The sequence below is a fragment of the Bombus terrestris genome, chromosome 4 (assembly GCF_910591885.1).
Source record: "Bombus terrestris chromosome 4, iyBomTerr1.2, whole genome shotgun sequence".
Classification (NCBI taxonomy): domain Eukaryota; kingdom Metazoa; phylum Arthropoda; class Insecta; order Hymenoptera; family Apidae; genus Bombus; species Bombus terrestris.
Window position 1 is genome coordinate 3,692,014 of NC_063272.1, and position 20,892 is coordinate 3,712,905.

A 20,892-nucleotide genomic window follows, 5' to 3' on the forward strand; every position below is an offset into this window, starting at 1 on the left:
AAAATTTGAGTATGGTCCTTTGTAAGAAACATTAGAAAACAAAAATAGGAAGTGAGAAAAAGTATTAAAGTTTTATTCGAAGATATTATATTAATATTTGTAAAATAGTTGAAATAGAAAAGAAATAGAAATAGAAAAGATAAATGATTTTCACTTATATAAAAAGAAAATTATTCGATAATTCAAACAATTTGTGGCATGACTAATTCTAATCGATTCGATATTCAAGATTCTATTGTATTTCATAACATCAGGATAATTTAGAACATTAATAGACTACTTGATTTATATACAAATTTATATTTTTAGGAACGTAATTAAAGAAATGGAACTTAGATAGTGATTTGTCCCACCTTTTAGATATTATAATTACTTTACCTCGAGTATTCTATTTATTCATCCATATTATGTGCATTCTGCGCATTTTTCACATTCAAATTTCCTACAATTTCATAAGCATTCGCGCACTACTAATTAATATTCAATAATATAGACTTACCTTTTCACGACGAATTTTGATTGTGAAGTAGGTTAACAGAGTCACCACTATGACCAATAAAACAACGATAAGCACGATCAATCCCATAGGAAGTTCTTTCCCTATAATTTTTAGAAGATAGAGTCATTAATAATTTTGGTATTTTCTCATGAGCAAGAAGATGAAAGAAACAACACAATTATCTGATAGGTATTTCCGATTATAACAAAAGTATATTTCTTTTACAGTTTTATAAATATGAGAATTACCCGAGATTAGTAGAAATAAATTTCTATCTATATATTTTACAAAATATCTACAAAATTTTTATGAAAAATTCTGAATTGATTGTTTTAACCACTCTGCTAGTTCTAGTGTTAATGTACGGTTTCAAGTTGCTACTATTTGGAAATTGTTATATACAATATATATACTCCTGCAGTATCGTGGGCAGATTGCCTAAGAAATATCGGGTGAACTATAAACAATCTTTTTTTTTGGAAGAATTTTACAATCAATTCTCAATAAGAATTATAAGTAAATTATTCTGGCATGGTACTATATCATGTATAATAAGTGGTTATCGTCTGTTTGATTCTAGCTGAATCTAATGAACTATAAACAATGTTACAAGAAGTGCCGAAGTAAGTGCCGACAGGCCGAAAGGGTCGGCAAACTAAATGTGTCGTCAATCCTTCAGTTGAATAGTTCCGCGGACGAAAGCGTACGTGATCATGATCGCGAACGGTTACGGAACACGTACGTGGTTTGAGAAAAGACAAAGGGATGCTGAAGGAAGAAAGACGAAATCGGCAGTCGTTAATTAAGAGTCGAGTTGTAGGAGTTGAGAGTTGAGTTGCCAAGTTGTTATGAGTTGTAAACTATTAGTTGTGAGTTGTGAATTATCTATTTAGTTGTCTTAGTTATAGCACATTACTGTACTTAATTCATGTTAAATAACCATCGTTTTCTGTTTAATCCATTGTAAATAAATCCATCTATCAATAAACTTATCATTTAGAATAGAAATCATTGGAAACCCTAATTTCTAATATTTCTGAATAAATAAATTCTATACTACCTCTTGGAATAAATTTGCAAGCAAACTCAGTAATACTAAGCTAACTATAAAAGCTAAAGTTTTGCAGATGTAACATGTTATGATATGAATACGAAATATATAGGAAAATTAAAGTAGTTTGATATAACTACAAGAAAAGTAATGATGACTTTCATTTATTGTCTAGTAGAATAGAGAATAAACTAAATATTAATTGAAAGACAGTATTTAGTTGGTGGAAGCCCTGGCAAACTTAAATTAATATTTCACGATTTTTCGATTCTGTTATCGCCAAATATTCAAGTAATGAAACTTGACAGATTCTCATGAGATTATTTCTGCCATGAACGTAAACTACTTTCCAAAATTTCTGTTTACCAGATATTCTTTTCCAACTAATATATATTTTATCCAGTGAGTATTTTCATCATAATAAATGAATATTTTGATTATTTCTTTTGTATCTACCTCATATTAGATCTGTTAAACTTTCTGATGAAAGAGGGAGAGAGAAACATTAGTGAGTGGATCATTATTCTCATATATTGTTGTATAAATAAAAAGTAAAAATCAACGAATTATAAATTGAGATACAGTAGTAGCCAATGCTAGTGTGAAATAATTTTCGATGAATAAATTGATATATGGAATGTTGCGTTTTATTCAGATTTTCTATTGATTAAAAATGGATGTGACGAATACTACACGAAGCAAAGTCGAGGTCAATTTTTCAGGATCTTCTTTAACAGATCTCCATCGACTGGAAGGCATCTGTCAAAGCCATATTATCAATGACATATAACTTTTAAATACCCTGTACATATAACATTAAACATAAGTTGTTTTATAACTTGAACACTAGAATCGAACGGTGGTTATACATTCTATGTTGACTTTGACAATATATGCCCCTATTCCGAATAATTACCTATTAATAGTATCTATTATTATCGTTAGATAATTGAATTCTCTAATTAAAAAAATCTATAATATACCACAGCTGTTATAGTAGCACTAAATAATTACGTATATTTGAACATCAGAAAATTAAACGTTAAATATCTTTATAGATAATATATATTGTCAAAAATAACCGGATATTGGTTGACTTGCTTTCTTGTCTAAAACCACCCGAAAAAGTTTAATTAAAATCGACAACTCCACTGTTGTGACCTTACCTTGTAAACAATTTACCTTGTACGACACCGAATTTGCTTATGATCAGTTTTTAAACGATCTACGTTTATTTTAAGACAAACCATTTATCTTATTGTTAGTGCCACAACATTCTACGACGATATAACTTATATTCATCAAACAATACGAAAGCTGTACAACTAATTGATACTAAACTAGTTAGTACTAAAAACTAATACTTTCAGTTATAATTATCATAATTCGATACCATGTGTGCATAAGTAATAAAAAGAATAAAGTATATTCTTTCAACTTATTTTGTTGTTTAGTGTATTAATTCATATATACTATCTTTTCGCAAACTCAATAAACCCATATAGGATTTCAGTCATTCTTTCATTTTTAATACTTTTTCTTGCTAAACCTAAAGTATATCATATTTTCTTATTCTTATGTTATATTAAATTTATTATATATGGACTATAGATGTACACCATGGGCGTAAATTCGTAGTAGGTAAAAGTCAGGCTGATTCTATGATACGAAATAAAATGATAATAACGAAATTGCTTTGAAAGCTTCATTTTATAAAAAGATTGAGCTTGAAAACTTGTAAAATATAGTGCATTTGGCTAGTTTTTGATTAGACAGAAGCGGTCAGTTACCAGTAGATTACTCTATACGTAACAGTAAGTCGAAAATGCAGAATAAAATTTTTTTTGCTATAAGTCTTGTTTTTCAGAAAATTATTAGCATCTCATACAACATGATTATTCTATGCTTATCAAACAAGAATGTTAGGATGTTGAAGCTTAATTGAATCAAATCACATCTGACCTTACACCTTGGAACCTATCATTAAAAAAGGTCGAGCATTTGTTATGTTATAATAAATTACCTTTTACTGTTATTGTTATGGTGGACTGGACTAATCCCAATCGACTCTTTGCTTTACACGCGTACACCCCACTGTCATTATCCTGAAGATAATAAATATGCAACTCTTGGTTGTCACGGATGTACATGAATTGCTCGCCTATTTTTAATGGTACGTCGTCCTATAAAGAATATATAATAATTATTAAATAATATATTGTATCATTATATATATATTAAAAATTATATTGTGTGATAATGTATATTATATATAAAGTACATTATAGAAAGCATAATAATATAATAATTATAAGAATTATATCAAAACAGATATTTCAAAAAGTCACATTAAAATTTACGAGGTTGAAACATCACACTATGCTTTAGTGTAATAATACTTGTAACAAATCCATCTAACACGATATAGGACGGTATATTCATTAGTAAACCTTTCTGAGTATTAACAACTTTTTTTATTCAATAATTTTTAGTAACAAGTTATCAGCCACTTACTCTATACCAAGTGACTAATGGTTTAGGCATTCCACCTACAAAACAGTGCAGTAATAATTCATTGTGACCTTGGATGCTAACATCGACTATAATTTCAGTTCCATTCAAATTAGTTTCTATTATGTAAGGTGCTACTGCGTCTATAAAAAGAAAGAGAAATAAAACCTTAAATAAAAAATCTAATTATTAAAGTATTAGCATTCGAGAGATTCATTTACATATTTACTTGACCCGAAAAAATCGAACTCTCTAACGCTAAAATCCTTTATATAATATACCGTATAATATGCCGAGAAAAATTGCCTATAGATATTCAAATATTTTGGAATCGTCTATATGAATATACTAGTGATGAAATCAAATTCAATATACTTATAAACACGAATCAAATCAAATATTCAAGATTCGCTTCATAGTGATTGAATACAACTTGGATATAATGTTTCGTATTCGATACTTCTTAGCTGATTTCGAACCTCGAAACAAGTATTCGTAAATTTCGAAAATCTATGTGCAACTACTTCATTATTATAGAAGCGGAGAGGCATTGTTATTTCATTGATTCTTCTAATAAATTAAAGAAAATTCTATAGGATTATAAACGATCAACAGAATTCCTATAAATTTGATTTGAACGGTGGCACTTGTAACCATAAAAAAATGATTTTAAATGAATGGAGAATTAGTATAAAGTACCCGTAAAGCTTCGAATCTATTCCAACAGTGTTCGATTCTACTTGAGTTTACTTTTCTAATTTGGGTAATAGCCAAAATATTCGTAGAGAGGTCGAATCTGTCGCATTTAGTATATTTGAAAGTATTACTACTTGTTTTATACTTGTGGAGGACTTGAATCTGACTGACCAATGTTCAAGTCTATATGTAACGCACTTCAACTCATTACTAATATGTACACTACTGTTCAAAACTATTTGAACACTTTTGCGTTATTATAAATAAACAGGTTCACAATAGTATTTTTAGACACCTTTTATGAATATAAATATGAATATAATATAATATGGCAACATGAATATGAATATTTATGTGTGTTACTTAAAATATTCAGGAACTTCATTGGAACTATTATAAGATTCTATTATCTGATATCTTAATTGATACAATTTGAAACGAGTCTGATATCTTATGTAGAACTTACAAGATACATTGCAATATTACAAGAAGAAGGTAAATAAGTAAGAAATGTTAAAAATAATCTCACTGAATGTTTCAATATTTTTGAGGTTTTTGTGATATATATCTTGTAATTATCATATATATTTTTAGAGTTTTTATTAATATAATCACGACAGTCGTGTCCCACAGTCTGACTATGGTGGTAATACAAAATTTCAGAATGTTTTATAAATATATGTTATAGATAGAAGTTTCTTGTGGTAAATGTTCGAAGTGTACTTTTGTAATTCAGTGCATATAAAATATACTTGGAATAAAATTCTATAATATAATTTCGGCTTCTGATCCTTACTTGAGGGAATCATATATAACTGATAGATATCGATGAAAACAATGGTCAATTTTAACCAACACAAGTAAGAGAGCAAAAATTGAAATTAAACAAGTGATCTTACAAAAACACTTAGATTCAGTGACCTTATGTGACCTCAAGGTGCAAACTATATTCATTTAATATTGGAATCTTAAAATGATACATATATGTGATACACATATTTCTAGTTTTAGCAATATTCTGTGTCACTTACAATTAGTTCCACCTTTTTGCAGATTATAATTATTTGATCCAATTATGTCAAGAAATACAGAATCAATAACAGGAAAACATTTTTTTTATTGTATTATAACTTTGAAAATAAAATATAAAATAATGATATAATAAAATATAAAATAGCAATAAAAAATTATATTTTTTGTGAATTTTTCAGAACCATTATTGGTTCTGATCACATTGTATCTATAAAGTATCTAAACACTTATAGACTATGGTATATCCTTTTCATTATAATATAAAATATTTACCGTGCACTTGAAGAATGTAAGCCATTTCCTCTTTATTACGACATGTGTACATCATTGAGTCATCTTTTGTCACATTTTTTATCTTCAAAATGGAACGATAAGTAAATCGAGTTTTGGCTCGTCTGATCGTTGTCCTGGCTAAACATTTAAAAAGCGATTGGTTAATGAACAAATATCCAAAGAACGCTTTTTTTGTTAAAGTACGATTAAAATCAAAGACACTTAATATTTGGCTCGATGGGAATGTCATCCGAATATTTCCATTCGAAATTATCCGTGTAATTGTAAATAGAAGCAGCACAAATCAGTTCCAGATCGTCACCTTCAACCACTGGATCTGTCGGATTTATTATGCCGAAACCACCCCTTCCATCTATGGTTTTAAAATAGAATTTTAGATACAAAGTTGAAAAAATAAGTTAAATACAAATAAAATTATGAAAACAGGAAGGACAAGTTCGAATAATACACAGTATTTAACGTGATAGTATCCAGGATTTTTAATAAATCAATTATAATTAGACCGCGGATGTTCATGCAAATACTTTTATAAAATGCAAGTAGAGAAAAAAGATATAAATAGAAATTTATTGTGTTAATAGAAGATTCTAAAAATATATTTTTTATTTTTCATCCTTTGTGCAATACATATTTATATTTAAAAACATATGCAGAGACATACTGCATATTGCGTGTCACATTTATTTCATCAAGTTAATCTAATTTATCATGATTGTGTTAAGTGCTGTGAATAATAGCAATATATAGTTAATGTCAAAAATAGTCCATTGTGTTTCGAAATAGTATAGTTCGATTTAATTAAATTATTGCGTTCACTATTCTGAATTGTATGGCGAACAAGAAGCAAATGTACAAAAAAATTTCTTAAATTCTGTTATAAACCAATATTTGTAACATAAATGAGCGTTACATTTTACATACAAATGAATGACTAGTCAATAAATGCAAATTTGAGCAAAGTGCTTGTGATTTGCTATAAAATAAACTATACATACTAAATATTGCATCGTAAATAATATTCGATATGTTAAATTTATATCAAACATATGTTGCATATTTCATGCGCATAAATGTCATGCATTTATTGTACATTTAATGTATATAAAAGTCCTCAGTTTGGCTATTACATCGTTTAGCTTTTTATTGCAAAGTTGGGTATATGTTAGATACAAGTTAGGTACAGGTATATGTTATAATGTAATTACTATTACTATTATATTATAATTACTGTAATTTGTAATAAAATTAAGGAAAAATAAATATTTTATATATTGTATTCATGGGTTGTTAGTATGCTAACACAGGTAACATTTAATAAAATTTAGCAGACGTGAGAATTATTAGAATAAATTATAGTAAGCAGATCAAATATCATGGACATAAATTTAATGATCCCATAAATAAAATTACAACTCAATTAGAATTATCATTTGAGCAAAGATTACATACCGGAAACCAATACAGTTTCAACTTGAGACTCGCATCCAATAAGGTTACACGCAGTGCAAGTAAGATGGCCGCTCATTTCAATAGTCACCCGCACAGTTGAGCGAAACCTGGTAGTCATTCCGCTTTCCGTTTTATTCTATACGAAATTAAGAGAACTCTTGTTTTGAACTCTCACGACGAAAAATTAATTACTACTTAAAGTAACTTTATTAAATTGTGTAATAAGTGCGTTTAATTATTATTACTATTTGTCTCGTTCGTTTTGTTTAATTATTCAGTTATTTATTTTTCTAAAAGAGTGTCACAGATCGTTACTTTTGCATATAAAGTCAATCTAATTTATTAAATCAAACGGTGAAATAATGTGTAAAAGTTGAGTAAAAGCAAGTTCATTAAACAAGATAAGTTATTGAGAAAATATGTTACAATAATAAATATATTACAGAAACTGACAAATCAACAACGCAGAAAGAATTTTTACAATTTAAAGAAAATAACTGTGCTCAACAAATACATCGATTCGGTTGCAAAATCCGATTGTGCTTGTTTTATAACTAGAATCTAACGATTTTTTGCATAAATTTATTCAGTCTATTATTTTAGGCATGAAAGACAACTGAGTAATTAAAAAAGAAACATTCGATTTTGTCTAAATTCTCAGGATAGTACATCAGTTTAAAGAAGTTATTACGTACTTGTAATTCTATGGTGCTCGCGTCTTCATAAGAAGGATAATAAGGACATCTCATGTAACTCCACGTAATGTTTGGTGCTGGATAGGTTGCCACATCACAGGAAATTTCTACCGTCTGATTAGGAGCATAATAAGGCTCTACCTTCAACATTGGCACTGGTTTCACTGAAAAAGATGTTAAGAAACGCTAAGTTGGTATGACCACTAGTTCCTATAAGCTAAGTTGGTACGACTTCTAACGACGTTCTTTTATCTTAGAAGTGGACCACGTATTAATTGCTTAGGCGTATCCGGTGTGATCAGACGTTTTGTACAAGGAGTAGAAATAAAAGGTGTGATAATCAATCCATGTGAATCAGCTTGAATATCAACCCCAACCTATGTAAAATAACAGGTTATGGGCCCAGGACAGTAAACTGCGGCAGGAGAGATATATATTTTTTTGAGTTTTGAGTTTTTTGTGAAATTATCCGAGGAGAAAGCACACCATGTCCGACCAGGAGAACATGGTCGACGTGGATAAGGAGATGAATCCGATCTTGAGGAAAGGAAATTACGAGTATTGAAGAACGATGACGGAAGCTTCGTTAATTTTCCTGGACTGCTGGGATGTCGTACAGCCAGGTTTTACGCCAACAGAAAGGATGAAGGCAGAATGCATTAAGATGGACAATAAAGCACGTGCATACATTTTTCGGCATGTACGCCGCGAGTACCTTGGAGATATTAGAACCTTGAAAACAGCAAGGGAGTGCTGGAAGACATCGGAAGATATTCATGGGAGATCCACGCTGATGGACATCGTCTTATGCATGCGGGAACTGGGCACGATCAAACAAGATCCCTAGCACGAATATGTCCGCGTACTGCGGAAGAATACAGGACCTATGCGACAAACTATCCAGCGTAGGTATAAAGATCGAAGACCATGTTATGGCATGTTTCCTTTTAGCCGGCCTCGTGGCGGATCCAAATTACTCAACGTACCTCAGAACAACGAGGATTGATAAGGATCTGAGCGCGAAGATCGTGAAATCCGATCTCTTACTCGAAGAAAGAAGGCTCGACGCGGTTGAGGAGTCATCCGAGAGGGGCAAAGCAATGGCGACCAGGAGACAGGGGAAGCCTAAGCAACAATACAAAGATGGCGCAAGACCGAAGATCAGGGGCGCACACGATCAAAGGTGCTACAAATGTGGCAAGATGGGACACATATCATACCAAGATCAAAAAGGACATAAAGAGAAGAGAAACCAAAGGGAAAGGAAGAGACAGGAGGATAACAAGAGAGAGAGGGGATCGGAAGACAAGTCCAGGTCCAAGGGACTCATATCGATTTTGGCTTTGTCGTCGATCAGTCACATAAGCAGGGAGAGAATAAGCTACCTTGACTCAAGTGCCTCGAATCATATGACTCCGGACAAGCATTGATTTGTGGACTTCACGCTTGCGATGGAACAAATCAGGATAGGCAAGGAACACCTGGAAGTTAAGGGAAGGGGAACGATCGTTGTAAAAATGGCTGAGTCCTGTGGTGGTTGGACGCTATCCCTATCGAACGCTCTGTGGGTGCCTGAGTTAGATGTAAATCTAATCTCGATCAGGCAATTGGCAAAGAAGGGTGTCACCACAGTGTGTACTAGGGATGAAGCTGTTGGGACACACGACGATGGAGACGTCGTACTCAACTCAAAGGTTGGAGACGACGTATATTACTTTGAAACGGTACTTGCTGAGGAGGACATAGCAAGCCTCTCTGTGGAGAATGATCAGGAGGAACCTAGCCAAGATGACGGGGACATTGAGGTCATTGAGGCAAGGGCGTATCGCAAGGGTGCCACATCGTGGCACGAGATTGGGTCACTTGCATGGAAATGCAATGAGGAAGATCCCTATAAGGAGCGTGAAGAAGGAATTCAAGAAACAAAATAAGCTATGCGGAGTCTGCGTGGAGGGAAAGATGACCAAGGTGCCATTTCCGAAGACAGCCCACCATATGTGCCGGCGTCCTCTGGAGATTGTACACAACGATGTCAGTGGCAGAGCTCAGTGCAGGTCGCTAGGTGTAGGTAACTATTTCGTCACGTTCATTGATGATTTCTCCAGGTTCATGTACGTTAGGATCATCAGCAGGAAGAGCGAGGTATTCAGGTGTTTCAAGGAATACCAGATGGAAGTTGAAGCCTTACATCAGTCAAAAATATGTGCCCTCCAAACCGATAATGGAGGTGAATATACGGGGATTAACTTTGAGAGCTACCTAAAGGAGAAAGGTATTCTGCACAGAAAGACTGTTCCAAGGAACCCTGAGCAAAATGGAGTCTCAGAACGAACAAATAGGACCCTGGTTGAGATGTCTAGATGTCTGCTAATCCAATCAGGACTTCCTGACTACCTGTGGGGAGAAGCTGTGAACACTATGTGCCACATCAGGAACCTATGCCCATCCACCGCTATCGGAGATAAGATCCCACTAGAATTGTGGAAAGGTAAGGGATGCGATATCCAGGAGACCAACAGGCTGAGGGTATTCGGATGCAAGGTCTGGTACCTGAAAAGCCCAGGTGAAGGTAAATTCGACAGCAGGGCGGATGAAGGGATATTTGTAGGTTACGACAGACGAGTCAAGGGATATAGAATCTACCTACCGAAGACCAAAAAGGTAATAATCTCTTGTCATGTCAGGTTCGAGGAAAATGTATTTCCCTATAAGAGCATGAAAGTGGACACAAGGAACATCAGAAAGAGATTCTCCGAATGGATATGGGACGTTGAAGACTTCGAACTTCAAGGAAGAGACAATGCAAGTGATATAGAAGCCCAAAGTGACTGTGAAAACGATGAAGGAGACAGTGATTACTTTCTGGACAACCTAACAAATGAGAACAATCAGGAAGAGGTTGTGAGTGTACCAACTGTACCCAGGAGATCAGCGAGGTTGCAGAAGCCAAAGACGTGCAATAGTTGTGCTCACGTTGCGACAGTTTGTAGGAAGCAAAGTTTATGTGAGTCTGTGAATGTGTACGATGCCCTGAAGGGACCAGATGCTCAAAAGTAGGCCGATGCAATTGCGAAGGAGCTAGAAAACCTAGCGAATAAGGATGTGTGGAACATAGTGAAAAGACCCTTGGACAGAAACGTAATAGACTGTAAGTGGGTATTAGTTATGAAGAGGGACCCAGATAGGCATAAAGCTAGACTTGTAGCTCGAGGATTCTGGCAAAGGCCCGAAGTAGATTATTCAGAGACTTTTAGTCCAATTGTAAAGCGTAAGACACTAAGGATTTTGCTTGTTACGAACACATTGATCTGGAGTGTGCGTACCTCAACTGTCCTTTGGATGAGGACATATATATGGAGCAACCTGAGTTCTTCAAGGTTCCAGGAAAGGACAGGACTCAGTATGTGTGTAAGCTCAAAAAGAGTTTGTATGGATTGAAGCAAGCAGGGAGAATGTGGTTGAAGTACATAAATTGTATTTTGAGAGGTATGAGTCTGAACCCATGCGTGAGTGATCCGTATATGTATGTGAATGCATTCAAAGATCTCATTGTGGCTGTGTATGTGGATGACATTCTTGTGTTTGGAACAGAGGCTATGATTCACGCGTTTAAAACTAGAATTAAGGAAAAATTAAATGTGAGGATGCTAGGAACCGATACTCAATTCCTATCCGTCCACTTGAGTAAGCCAAATAGTACCACGGTTGTGTTCGACCAATCCGTGCAGATAAGTTAAATGTTGGATCTGTTTGACATTACTCATGAGGCTGGAATGTCAACACCACTAGCCAAGGAGTGCGAGGCTGGTCTTGACATTGTAGATAATGAACCGGTTGACAATAAGTTGTACGAACAGGCTGTGGGGCATATAATGTATGTCGCCACTGTAAGCCGTCCTGATGTCGCGTGTGCAATAGGAAAATTAAGCCAAAGATGTGCGAATCCAACTGATGTGTCTGATTGGAAGGCAGTGAGACGTATTTTTAGGTACCTGTTGAAAACTAAAGACCTAAAGCTAATGTACCAAAGGACAGGACAACCTTTGAAGGTGTTTTGTGATTCAGATTTTGCAGGCTATGCAATAGATAGGAAATCTAGAAGTGGGTATGTCTTCATACTCGCTGGTGGAGCAATATCTTGGTTGTCGAAGAAACAGCCAATTAGATCTCAACCGACATGCGAAGCGGAGTTCGTAGCAATGCAAGAAGCAGCTAGAGAGACTGTGTGGATATCTTTACTGTTAAGGGAGTTAGTTCAATTGTCATATTGTCCTCATCCATGCAAAATCTTCTGTGACAACATTGGAGCTATTTCATGGTCCAAGGACGAGGTAGTTGCTGAGAGTTCTAAGCATGTCCAAATGCGTTATTTTTATGTTAAGAACTGCGTGTCGAAAGGGATATTAGATTATATCTATATATCTAGTTCTGAGAATGTTGCCGACATTCTCACCAAAGTATTAAATAGGGTTAAGACTCAATATTTTACCAAAGCTATGGGGCTTGTAGAAACTAGCGATCAAAGGGGAGTGTTGAGAAACGCTAAGTTGGTATGACCTCTAACGACGCTCTTTTGTCTTAGAAGTAGACCACGTGTTAATTGCTTAAGCGTATCCGATGTGATCAGACGTTTTGTACAAGGAGTAGAAATAAAAGGTGTGATAATCAATCCGTGTGAATCAGCTTGAATATCAACCTCGACCTATATATAATAACAAAAGATATCAATATAGAGAGTTAACTTCTTTTGCAGATCTTGCTAAACAAAAATTACACACTTATTCGGTTTAAACTGTCTAAAGATTGAAAATGCTCATCGAATGAAAGGAAGAACTTTTCCATAGTATAGTAACAAGTTTAGTAATAAAACAAATGATATTTTACATAAGGAAGTTATACAAATTGTAGATTCTCTTATTTAATTAAAGATTATAAAATCGTAAAAATGAAATCTACCACCTATAATTTCTATCTTTTTGGTTTGTTAATATTACAAAAGCAATTCAGTAAGTAAGGACGAGCTTTGTTGAGCAGTTCTTGATGGGAGATTTTCACCACTCTCTTAAGCTTAAAGAATTTCTGAATGACAGACATTTTAAAGATGATGACGAATTGAAGTTCACATTCAATTATTGGTAGTTAAATAGAGTGGCAATGGAGGATTGCAGCAACGGGATTTTAAAGTTCTTGAACAGATATGATAAATGCATAAATGTAGGGGCTGGTTATGTAGAGAAATAGATTATGTAGAACTGTAGTTTAAAAAAATTTTTAATTGAATAATAAGGTTCGTCGATTATATTTGTGCCCTCTATAAATATTTCGGAAGAAAGAAAAGTTCCAATCGTTCGAATATTGAATTCGTTATAAGTAGTTTTTCAAATTTTGCAAGTATTTGTTTCGAACTAGCTTGTGAAAATTGAATATGTACTTGTCAGAAAGCTAGACGGGCCATCAATCGTACGAGAAATATTCGAACTCTATGAAACAAAAATTATAAGTATATGACATAATTGAACCTGATATTGTGATTGAAGAATATTTCTCTTAATTATTACTACATAATTTCTTTGCCATTCGTGAAATGTGTTTATCCTTGAGTTGACATACCTATTACGTCGAGCGTAAAATTCAGCATTTCGAATTTATCTTGGTTAACAGCCTGAAGAGAATATTCTCCCATATCTTCGATATTTAAATGGTTAATCTTCAGAATTGTAAGGTTAGGTGTCAATTTAATTACGTACTTCGGTCTATCTGAGTCATGCGAAGCTCCAATGATCTCTTCTCCTTTTGTATTTAACCTGGGAAATGTTCAAATTATACTAAAAGATTTAAATAATATTGTGCACATTAATATTCATTCTATTAATACAATGAAATATTGAATAATTTTCCAAGCCTGTGAAAATGACGTTTATAAAAAATTATTATCTATGGTAACGTACTTATTAATTATACTAATTCTTAATATATATAATAATAATATATATAAGGTTAATATATAATTAATATATATAAGTAATGTTTTAAATAAACATTTATGGAGGAAAATTATATTGATAATGTGTGATATTTTGTCGAAATTAATTTTTAGAGTACGATAATTAGCTCAGATATTATGTTTAGCATTTATTGAGATGATTGAAAGAAATTGGAATATAACTTTGTTTAGTGATTGTTAGCACTATGACAAATGAATAACAAACATCAAATAAATACTGAATAGAGGGAAAAATGACGATATGTTATTCCGGAAAGTATTATAAGAAATTCAGGAGAGTCGTGGTTATCAATAGGACTAAAAACTATAAAAGTGGTTAAAACGACCAAGACGACTATGCTTTTTGTATAAATGTCATAAATTGCAAAAGTACATTTTTATTGCATTATAAACTTTCCTATTCTTTACGGTTTAATTTCTTTTATACAACTTTAATACTTTAATCTTCTGTAGTTCTATAATGCGTGCCATTTAATTCTAGTGTTGAAATCATTAATGTCTTTCCAAAGACAACGTCAAATATCCTTTTAAATAAAGTTTGGTTCTATACAAAATTAGTCTCATTATTATTAAATTGTGGATTTTTGTGCATTTATTTATCTTATAAAAATACAAAAATGCATAGAATGCATCTAATATAATAGAATAACTAGTAGTTATATGTACTGATTAGATGTTATTTCCTTAATTACATTAAGAAAATAGTTGCAGCTTGCTAACTACAATTTGTATAAAAGCTATTTGTATGAATAATTATATATGTAAATACACACACACACACACCAGCGCGCGCATGCATGCATACATGCATATATATCTGTCCACACATAACGTCAAAAAAATATTTTTCATGTTTCACTTTTTCTATTTGAACATTGCTATTTGGAAGACATATGTTTGGATGTTATCAATAGTGATCCATTAAGCTAAAATTTGTTACCATTTAAGAATAGGTTCTGGATAGGCATGCACGTGTACAACCCATTGTACACTATCACCTTCTCGACGTTGATAATGTCTGTTCGCATCCTGCGCTGTTAGGTTGATAAACTTGTTTTCTGGATCTAAAAATGTATATCCGGAATAGTTTTTGGTACAAAAGCTAAACGCTACATAAGATATATATTTGGTAATTAAAAGTAAAAGATTGTATTCAAATTTCATTTATCTTTTGTATCATGAATCGTATACGAGAATGAATCCAATATGCTACACATATCTGTATATTGAATTCTTTCAGCCACATTTATTAAAACTTTTGATATTTAGTAAATTTAAGAAGAAATCAAAAATAGTTTTATCTCGTATTCCAAGCAATTTAAAGTGTGATTAATAACATTATTCAACAGCCCACTACCGATTATTACGAATCTGCAAGTAGTTTTTCTCCAGCCCGTCTAATTTTTCAGAAATTTAATTGTGAAAAGAATTCGTATTTTTCAAATTTATACAAATTTTGTGCCGTAACTATAAAAGATATTTTATTTGAGTTTGTGTCGAAAAATTATGTAGACTTTCCTAAATACTCAGATATCAGTTTTTAATACATTATGAATGTTTGAATATGTTTAAACAGTCCTTAAATGTGGGGAGACGTCGATTTTTTGTTACGTTACTTTAAAAAGTAAGAATCTAGTGTAAAATCGAACCACGATAAAGCAAATCTTTACCTTGAAGAAACACCCAAGGAAACATGCATCCAACCAGAAAGCTGAATAGCTCCGCGGATGCGAAATACCGACAATAATACGCAAAATCAAAGCCAAAGCTCAAAGTCTCACCTGCATCGCGCTATATGGAACATCGAGCTCTTACTTTTTGAATTAAATTGAAAAGTATCCGCAAAAATTGGTGTCTCTCCATCTTTAATGATAGTTTAAACATTCATGATGTACCGAAAACTATTTGGAAAAGGCTACAGAATCTTCCGACACAAGCAGGAATGGAATATCTTTTATAGTTATGCCTGAGAAAATCTGTTGAAATTTAAAAAATATGAATTTAGTTGAAAATCAAATTTCTCAAAATCTAGACGCAATGGGGAAATGATTTATAATCAGAGTGGTAAAAATACCATGAAAAGTAAAAATACTTAATAGCAATCGGAACGATAAAAAGAGTTTGAAATTTGTTAAACGGTGTAATTCAGTAACATAAACAAAATATTCGCAAGGCCAGCAAAAGCACATATATAATCGGAAAATTAAATAAGGAGACAGCGAATGAAAATTGATTGAAAATATATCGAATTTTTAAAAATTGCTTTTCTACAAAAAGCATAAAATTTGACTTATTATATTTTCCACTGTGGCCTTCACATTATACTTAATTGCATAAGTTGCAATTAAATTAAATTAATTATAGAAATAAAAATAAAAATTGAAATTAAATTAATGACGAACTTGACTTGAATATTATATTTAAAAAGTAGAAGAATACTGCAAACGTTAAAAAATAAAAATAACTGATTTCAAGAAAAAAACAATATTATATACAAAACAATATTTTATACAAAATCTTATAATTGGAGAATTATTTAAAGTAAAACTTACCATGAACCTTAATGTACTTTCTCGTTTTGTTAAAATCATACAAAGATTTGATAATACATTCATACCACCCTTCGTCCTCATCCCTAACATCTTTTATGATCAATTCGGTGGTTGTGCTTGCAACTGGACCAGACTTTTTAGTATAACTAGTAGTATTTATCCTGCTGCTCTAAAATTATACATGAAATTTATTTTCTATGACAATTAAAATTATAAAGGAAGTTTTATGATTTACAGTAAAACACTACGGAAGGGTGAATCTAGTTGTAAAAAAATTAGTCAAAAATATGGAATGCAATCTTTTCATACGAGGCTTTATTTGTGTAAAAATTCTCTTGGAAGATGTTTTCGATATGCTCTCAATAAATTTTCTCCTTAACTAATATAATGAATAATGAATTGTTGAATTGATTAATATTTCTATATATATTTATGTTTATTGTATCGTATAATAGAAAGTATATAGCTAAATAGAATAGCTTTTTATATTTTATATAAAAAATGTTATATTTAAAAATAAAATTCTTTTTCTATTTGTAAAATAATATGAATGTAGTTAAATATCACTGATTGTGTTAACATCATAATTTTTTCTATCATTTTAGCAGTCTTCTTACCCTGACTTCTAGTTAAGAAATTAAATAGGTAATCAAGATAAACAGCTTATCAAAATAATTCTGTAAATTTTGTCAATTACAAAAACCAATTCTAATATTGCATATTGGTTTCTATAAATCAATTTTATGATGATTACAAGATGTAAAATTATTACATTTCGATTTATCCGTAATTTATGGGGTCACATAAAATTAATCGTATATTTGTAAATTCCAAATATCATGCAATGTCAAAAAAAAGATTGTTTGATAAAATAAATCAACAGAACACTGCATGCTGAGAACATTACAGAGTGTTCATATAAATTTTTATCAATACAGGGAACAAAATGGAGCATTGAATAGAATAGAAAATGTTTTCAACAACTTTTAAAGTCAATTTTCTGAAAAACGAAGTATGAAAAAATTTTGTTTTATATTTTCGACATATCTTTTCACGTAGAACCACATTTCTTCTAGTTGTATACGAGTTACAAAACGGCCTGTATAATTTGGATAAAGATATATAAATTGTTTCCGAACCACTTGTGGTGTATTCCAAATTAAACCATAAGTCAAGTCTGCTGCAACAGTTGTCGTGCAGTTTACATGTAGAGTTTGTCCTCGTGTTACGTGACGCAAAGTGTCTTCTATAATTACTGGAGCAAGCAATTCTGGCTTAACTAAAATCGAAGCGAATTTTTCAATTAATTTAATATAGAAAATGTAATTTAAATTAAAGGCATTAAAATTAATATATAGTGTCGTGCTTCAAAATTTAATCATAAATTCAACAAATTGTTTGCAATAAATTTTTGCTTTTCTTTATAATGTAGGCTCTAAAAATATATAGAATGTCCCATTTAAAGCGATACGCGCAATTATCTCCTAAATTCTAAACTATTCGTTATACAAAAGAATGTTTCAAGTAAAACTTACTTTATTTCGTAGGTGATCGGATGTCTCGTGATGGTCACAAATCTTATCTAGGTGAATGTGCCTTTCAAATTTTAAGGTGAAATATGTTTTTTTGAATAAAATTGTGTATAAAAACATAAATAAAAACATAATGTAATAAAACCCCAGATAGGCGTCTACCCCATTCCGTGACGAATTCATCGACTCGAATTAACTATGTTGGTGTTCCAAGGTCATTTAGGGTCATTTATTGCCGTTCAAAACTTTCCTTTGTTAAACGTCTCCAAGATTTCGTTTACCAAAGTTTGTGTTACAATTGCTTCGAAGGAATCAGTATTATCGTGATTAGCAGTACGTGTTCTTCGTTTCAACATCAATTCAATTTATGATGGGTAATTGAACAATATGTTCCCCGATAGTTGGATACGAAGAGGGAGTAGGGCATACTTCTCATTAATCGGATTTAATATCAGCAGAATTTTTCTTTTGAAGCTTCATAAAAGAAGCTTATCGTGAATATGGAAAAGTCGTATAATATTGGAATGGATACTTGTCAACAAATTACTTCTGCAATATTGGAGAGGGCGCAACTATCTTTTAGAGATACAATAAATGAATGCATTCATCTCCGAGCTTGTTATTTCGAATACAAAAGATAAGAAACATTTCTGGACATGAAGCGAAGATAAATTTCGACTAGCAATAAATGGCCTGGTGTTCTACATCATCATATTACAGATCGATGAATTTGTCATGGCATAAGCTACGCAGTTATCTGAATAAAAACATGCAAGTAGTTGCATTAAAAAAAAAAGATCACCTTCAAATCTGGAAGACACATCCACCTAAATAAGATTTGTGCTCATCACAAGACATTTCCCTCGAAATAAAGTACATTTTACTTCAATACACATTTTTGCATAACGTATAGTGTAGAGTTCAGGAGACAGTTGCGTGTATAACTTCGAATGAGTCATCTTGTATTTATCTTACTTTGAAGCAGTGTAAATATTAGACTTTATAAATATACCTTTCAGATCTTTATTTCACGTAATAATTATAAACTAAATTAAGTTGACATTATAATGCCTGTCATTGTACATCCTAAAATCAATTCTTTCTATGTAAAGCATATTTTTGTATTTACTTTTCTAATTTCATATCGTCAATGAATATTTTTTTAACACATTTTATGTGAATATAATATAAAAATTGGGTCAAATTCGTTTTTTTTTCAAAACAATAGAAAATGCGAATCTACTCATATTCAACAATTATGTATAAATCATATATCATACGAGACATGCAAGGAATACCTGAAAATGTATTTCATCAATCTATTAGGTCATCCCATAAGTTCGTTCCTCGTTCGTTTTTCGAGCGGTTATATATGTTAAGATTGTTTACATATCTTTCAGTTTCATGAAAAAATGTAATCCCCCTCTCGTTGTACAACTTCTTCCCATTTTTCAAGTGCATTGGTCCCTTATCGCCGTATGTTTATAAATCGACACATGAAATGTATACACAAAAGTCGGCACGAACTTATGGGATGACCTAATATGCTTAACAACACGTGTGACTTTATCAAGCTGTGTTTCAACTATCGATGACGATCACCGAATCCGATTCAGGTGTGACGGGCAGTTCTTAAAGGGCTGATCGCCGATAAAGATTTAGACTAATGCTTCTGCAGTAGACACTTTTTATAAATATGTTATAATTGATTGGAATATCCATAGCATTGTTATGAGTAGAATACGGGTTTTTATGTATTTGTAAAACATTTAAAAGTGTAAAAATGCACGTAATATGCAAAAATATATGTATAAACCACCCAAGCGCCATACCATAAAATTTCAACAAATTTATACTTAATTACATTAAATTACAATATATTATAACATAAAATGATCAGAAACATGTTTCAGTAGTGGCCGAATTGACACTGAAATACTGCAGTGACCGAAATATACTGTTTGTACCTGTGCGGATACAAATTACGTTCAATGTATTAATGGTGTAGAAGTTAATGAAATTATATCTACAGCAAGCTTGTTATTAAGTTAAGATCCAATCGTTACAATTTCTGATGTTATACAATTAGAAATGGAAATATATATTTCCTATGACAGAAAATACGAGTTGAAGTTTATATTGAAAAACGCAATTTCAAAGCGCTTGGCCAGGCTGCTGGCTTGGAATCATCTTGATATCAATTTAACAATTGTACAAGAATCACTGAACATAAGTAAATAAAATTGGTGAACAACAAATTCTTTGCGATAACAATAATTAACAATGAATAAATTGGAGAAATTCTGCAAACAGGACTGATCTGTAAATTACCCCTAGAAAATGCAAACGGTTTCATTCTGATAGCTCAATCCAATCCTGAGTAATCGATGGGCATACATAAAAATTGGACTTGCAAAAAAAAAAAAAAAAATAGTTCACAAAAAACAAACGCAAAAAGGTTTTGTAATTGGACCAGTGGGAGAACATGCCCTACGAGAAACAAAAAGAATCATCTTGATTGATTAAAACATTTCGGAGTAATTGACGAACATACATAAAAAGGAAAAAATATATATA

The 20,892-nt window shown here is 32.0% G+C and overlaps 1 protein-coding gene across 3 annotated transcripts in view; it reads right to left on the bottom strand.

Moving 5' to 3' along the window:
* LOC100646978 (vascular endothelial growth factor receptor 1) overlaps nt 1-20,892 on the bottom strand; it is a 74,035-nt gene that overhangs the window by 28,526 nt on the left and 24,617 nt on the right. For all 3 annotated transcript variants that reach the window (XM_012307775.3, XM_012307773.3, XM_012307774.3), the window contains exons 6-16: nt 17,923-18,062; nt 16,784-16,952; nt 15,172-15,295; nt 13,838-14,031; nt 8,228-8,391; nt 7,533-7,668; nt 6,289-6,435; nt 6,063-6,200; nt 4,065-4,204; nt 3,574-3,733; nt 500-600 (exon numbers count right to left, since the gene is read on the bottom strand). In XM_012307775.3, coding sequence (XP_012163165.1) covers nt 500-600; nt 3,574-3,733; nt 4,065-4,204; nt 6,063-6,200; nt 6,289-6,435; nt 7,533-7,668; nt 8,228-8,391; nt 13,838-14,031; nt 15,172-15,295; nt 16,784-16,952; nt 17,923-18,062 — 1,613 coding nt within the window. The remainder of the gene's footprint in view (nt 1-499; nt 601-3,573; nt 3,734-4,064; nt 4,205-6,062; nt 6,201-6,288; nt 6,436-7,532; nt 7,669-8,227; nt 8,392-13,837; nt 14,032-15,171; nt 15,296-16,783; nt 16,953-17,922; nt 18,063-20,892) is intronic.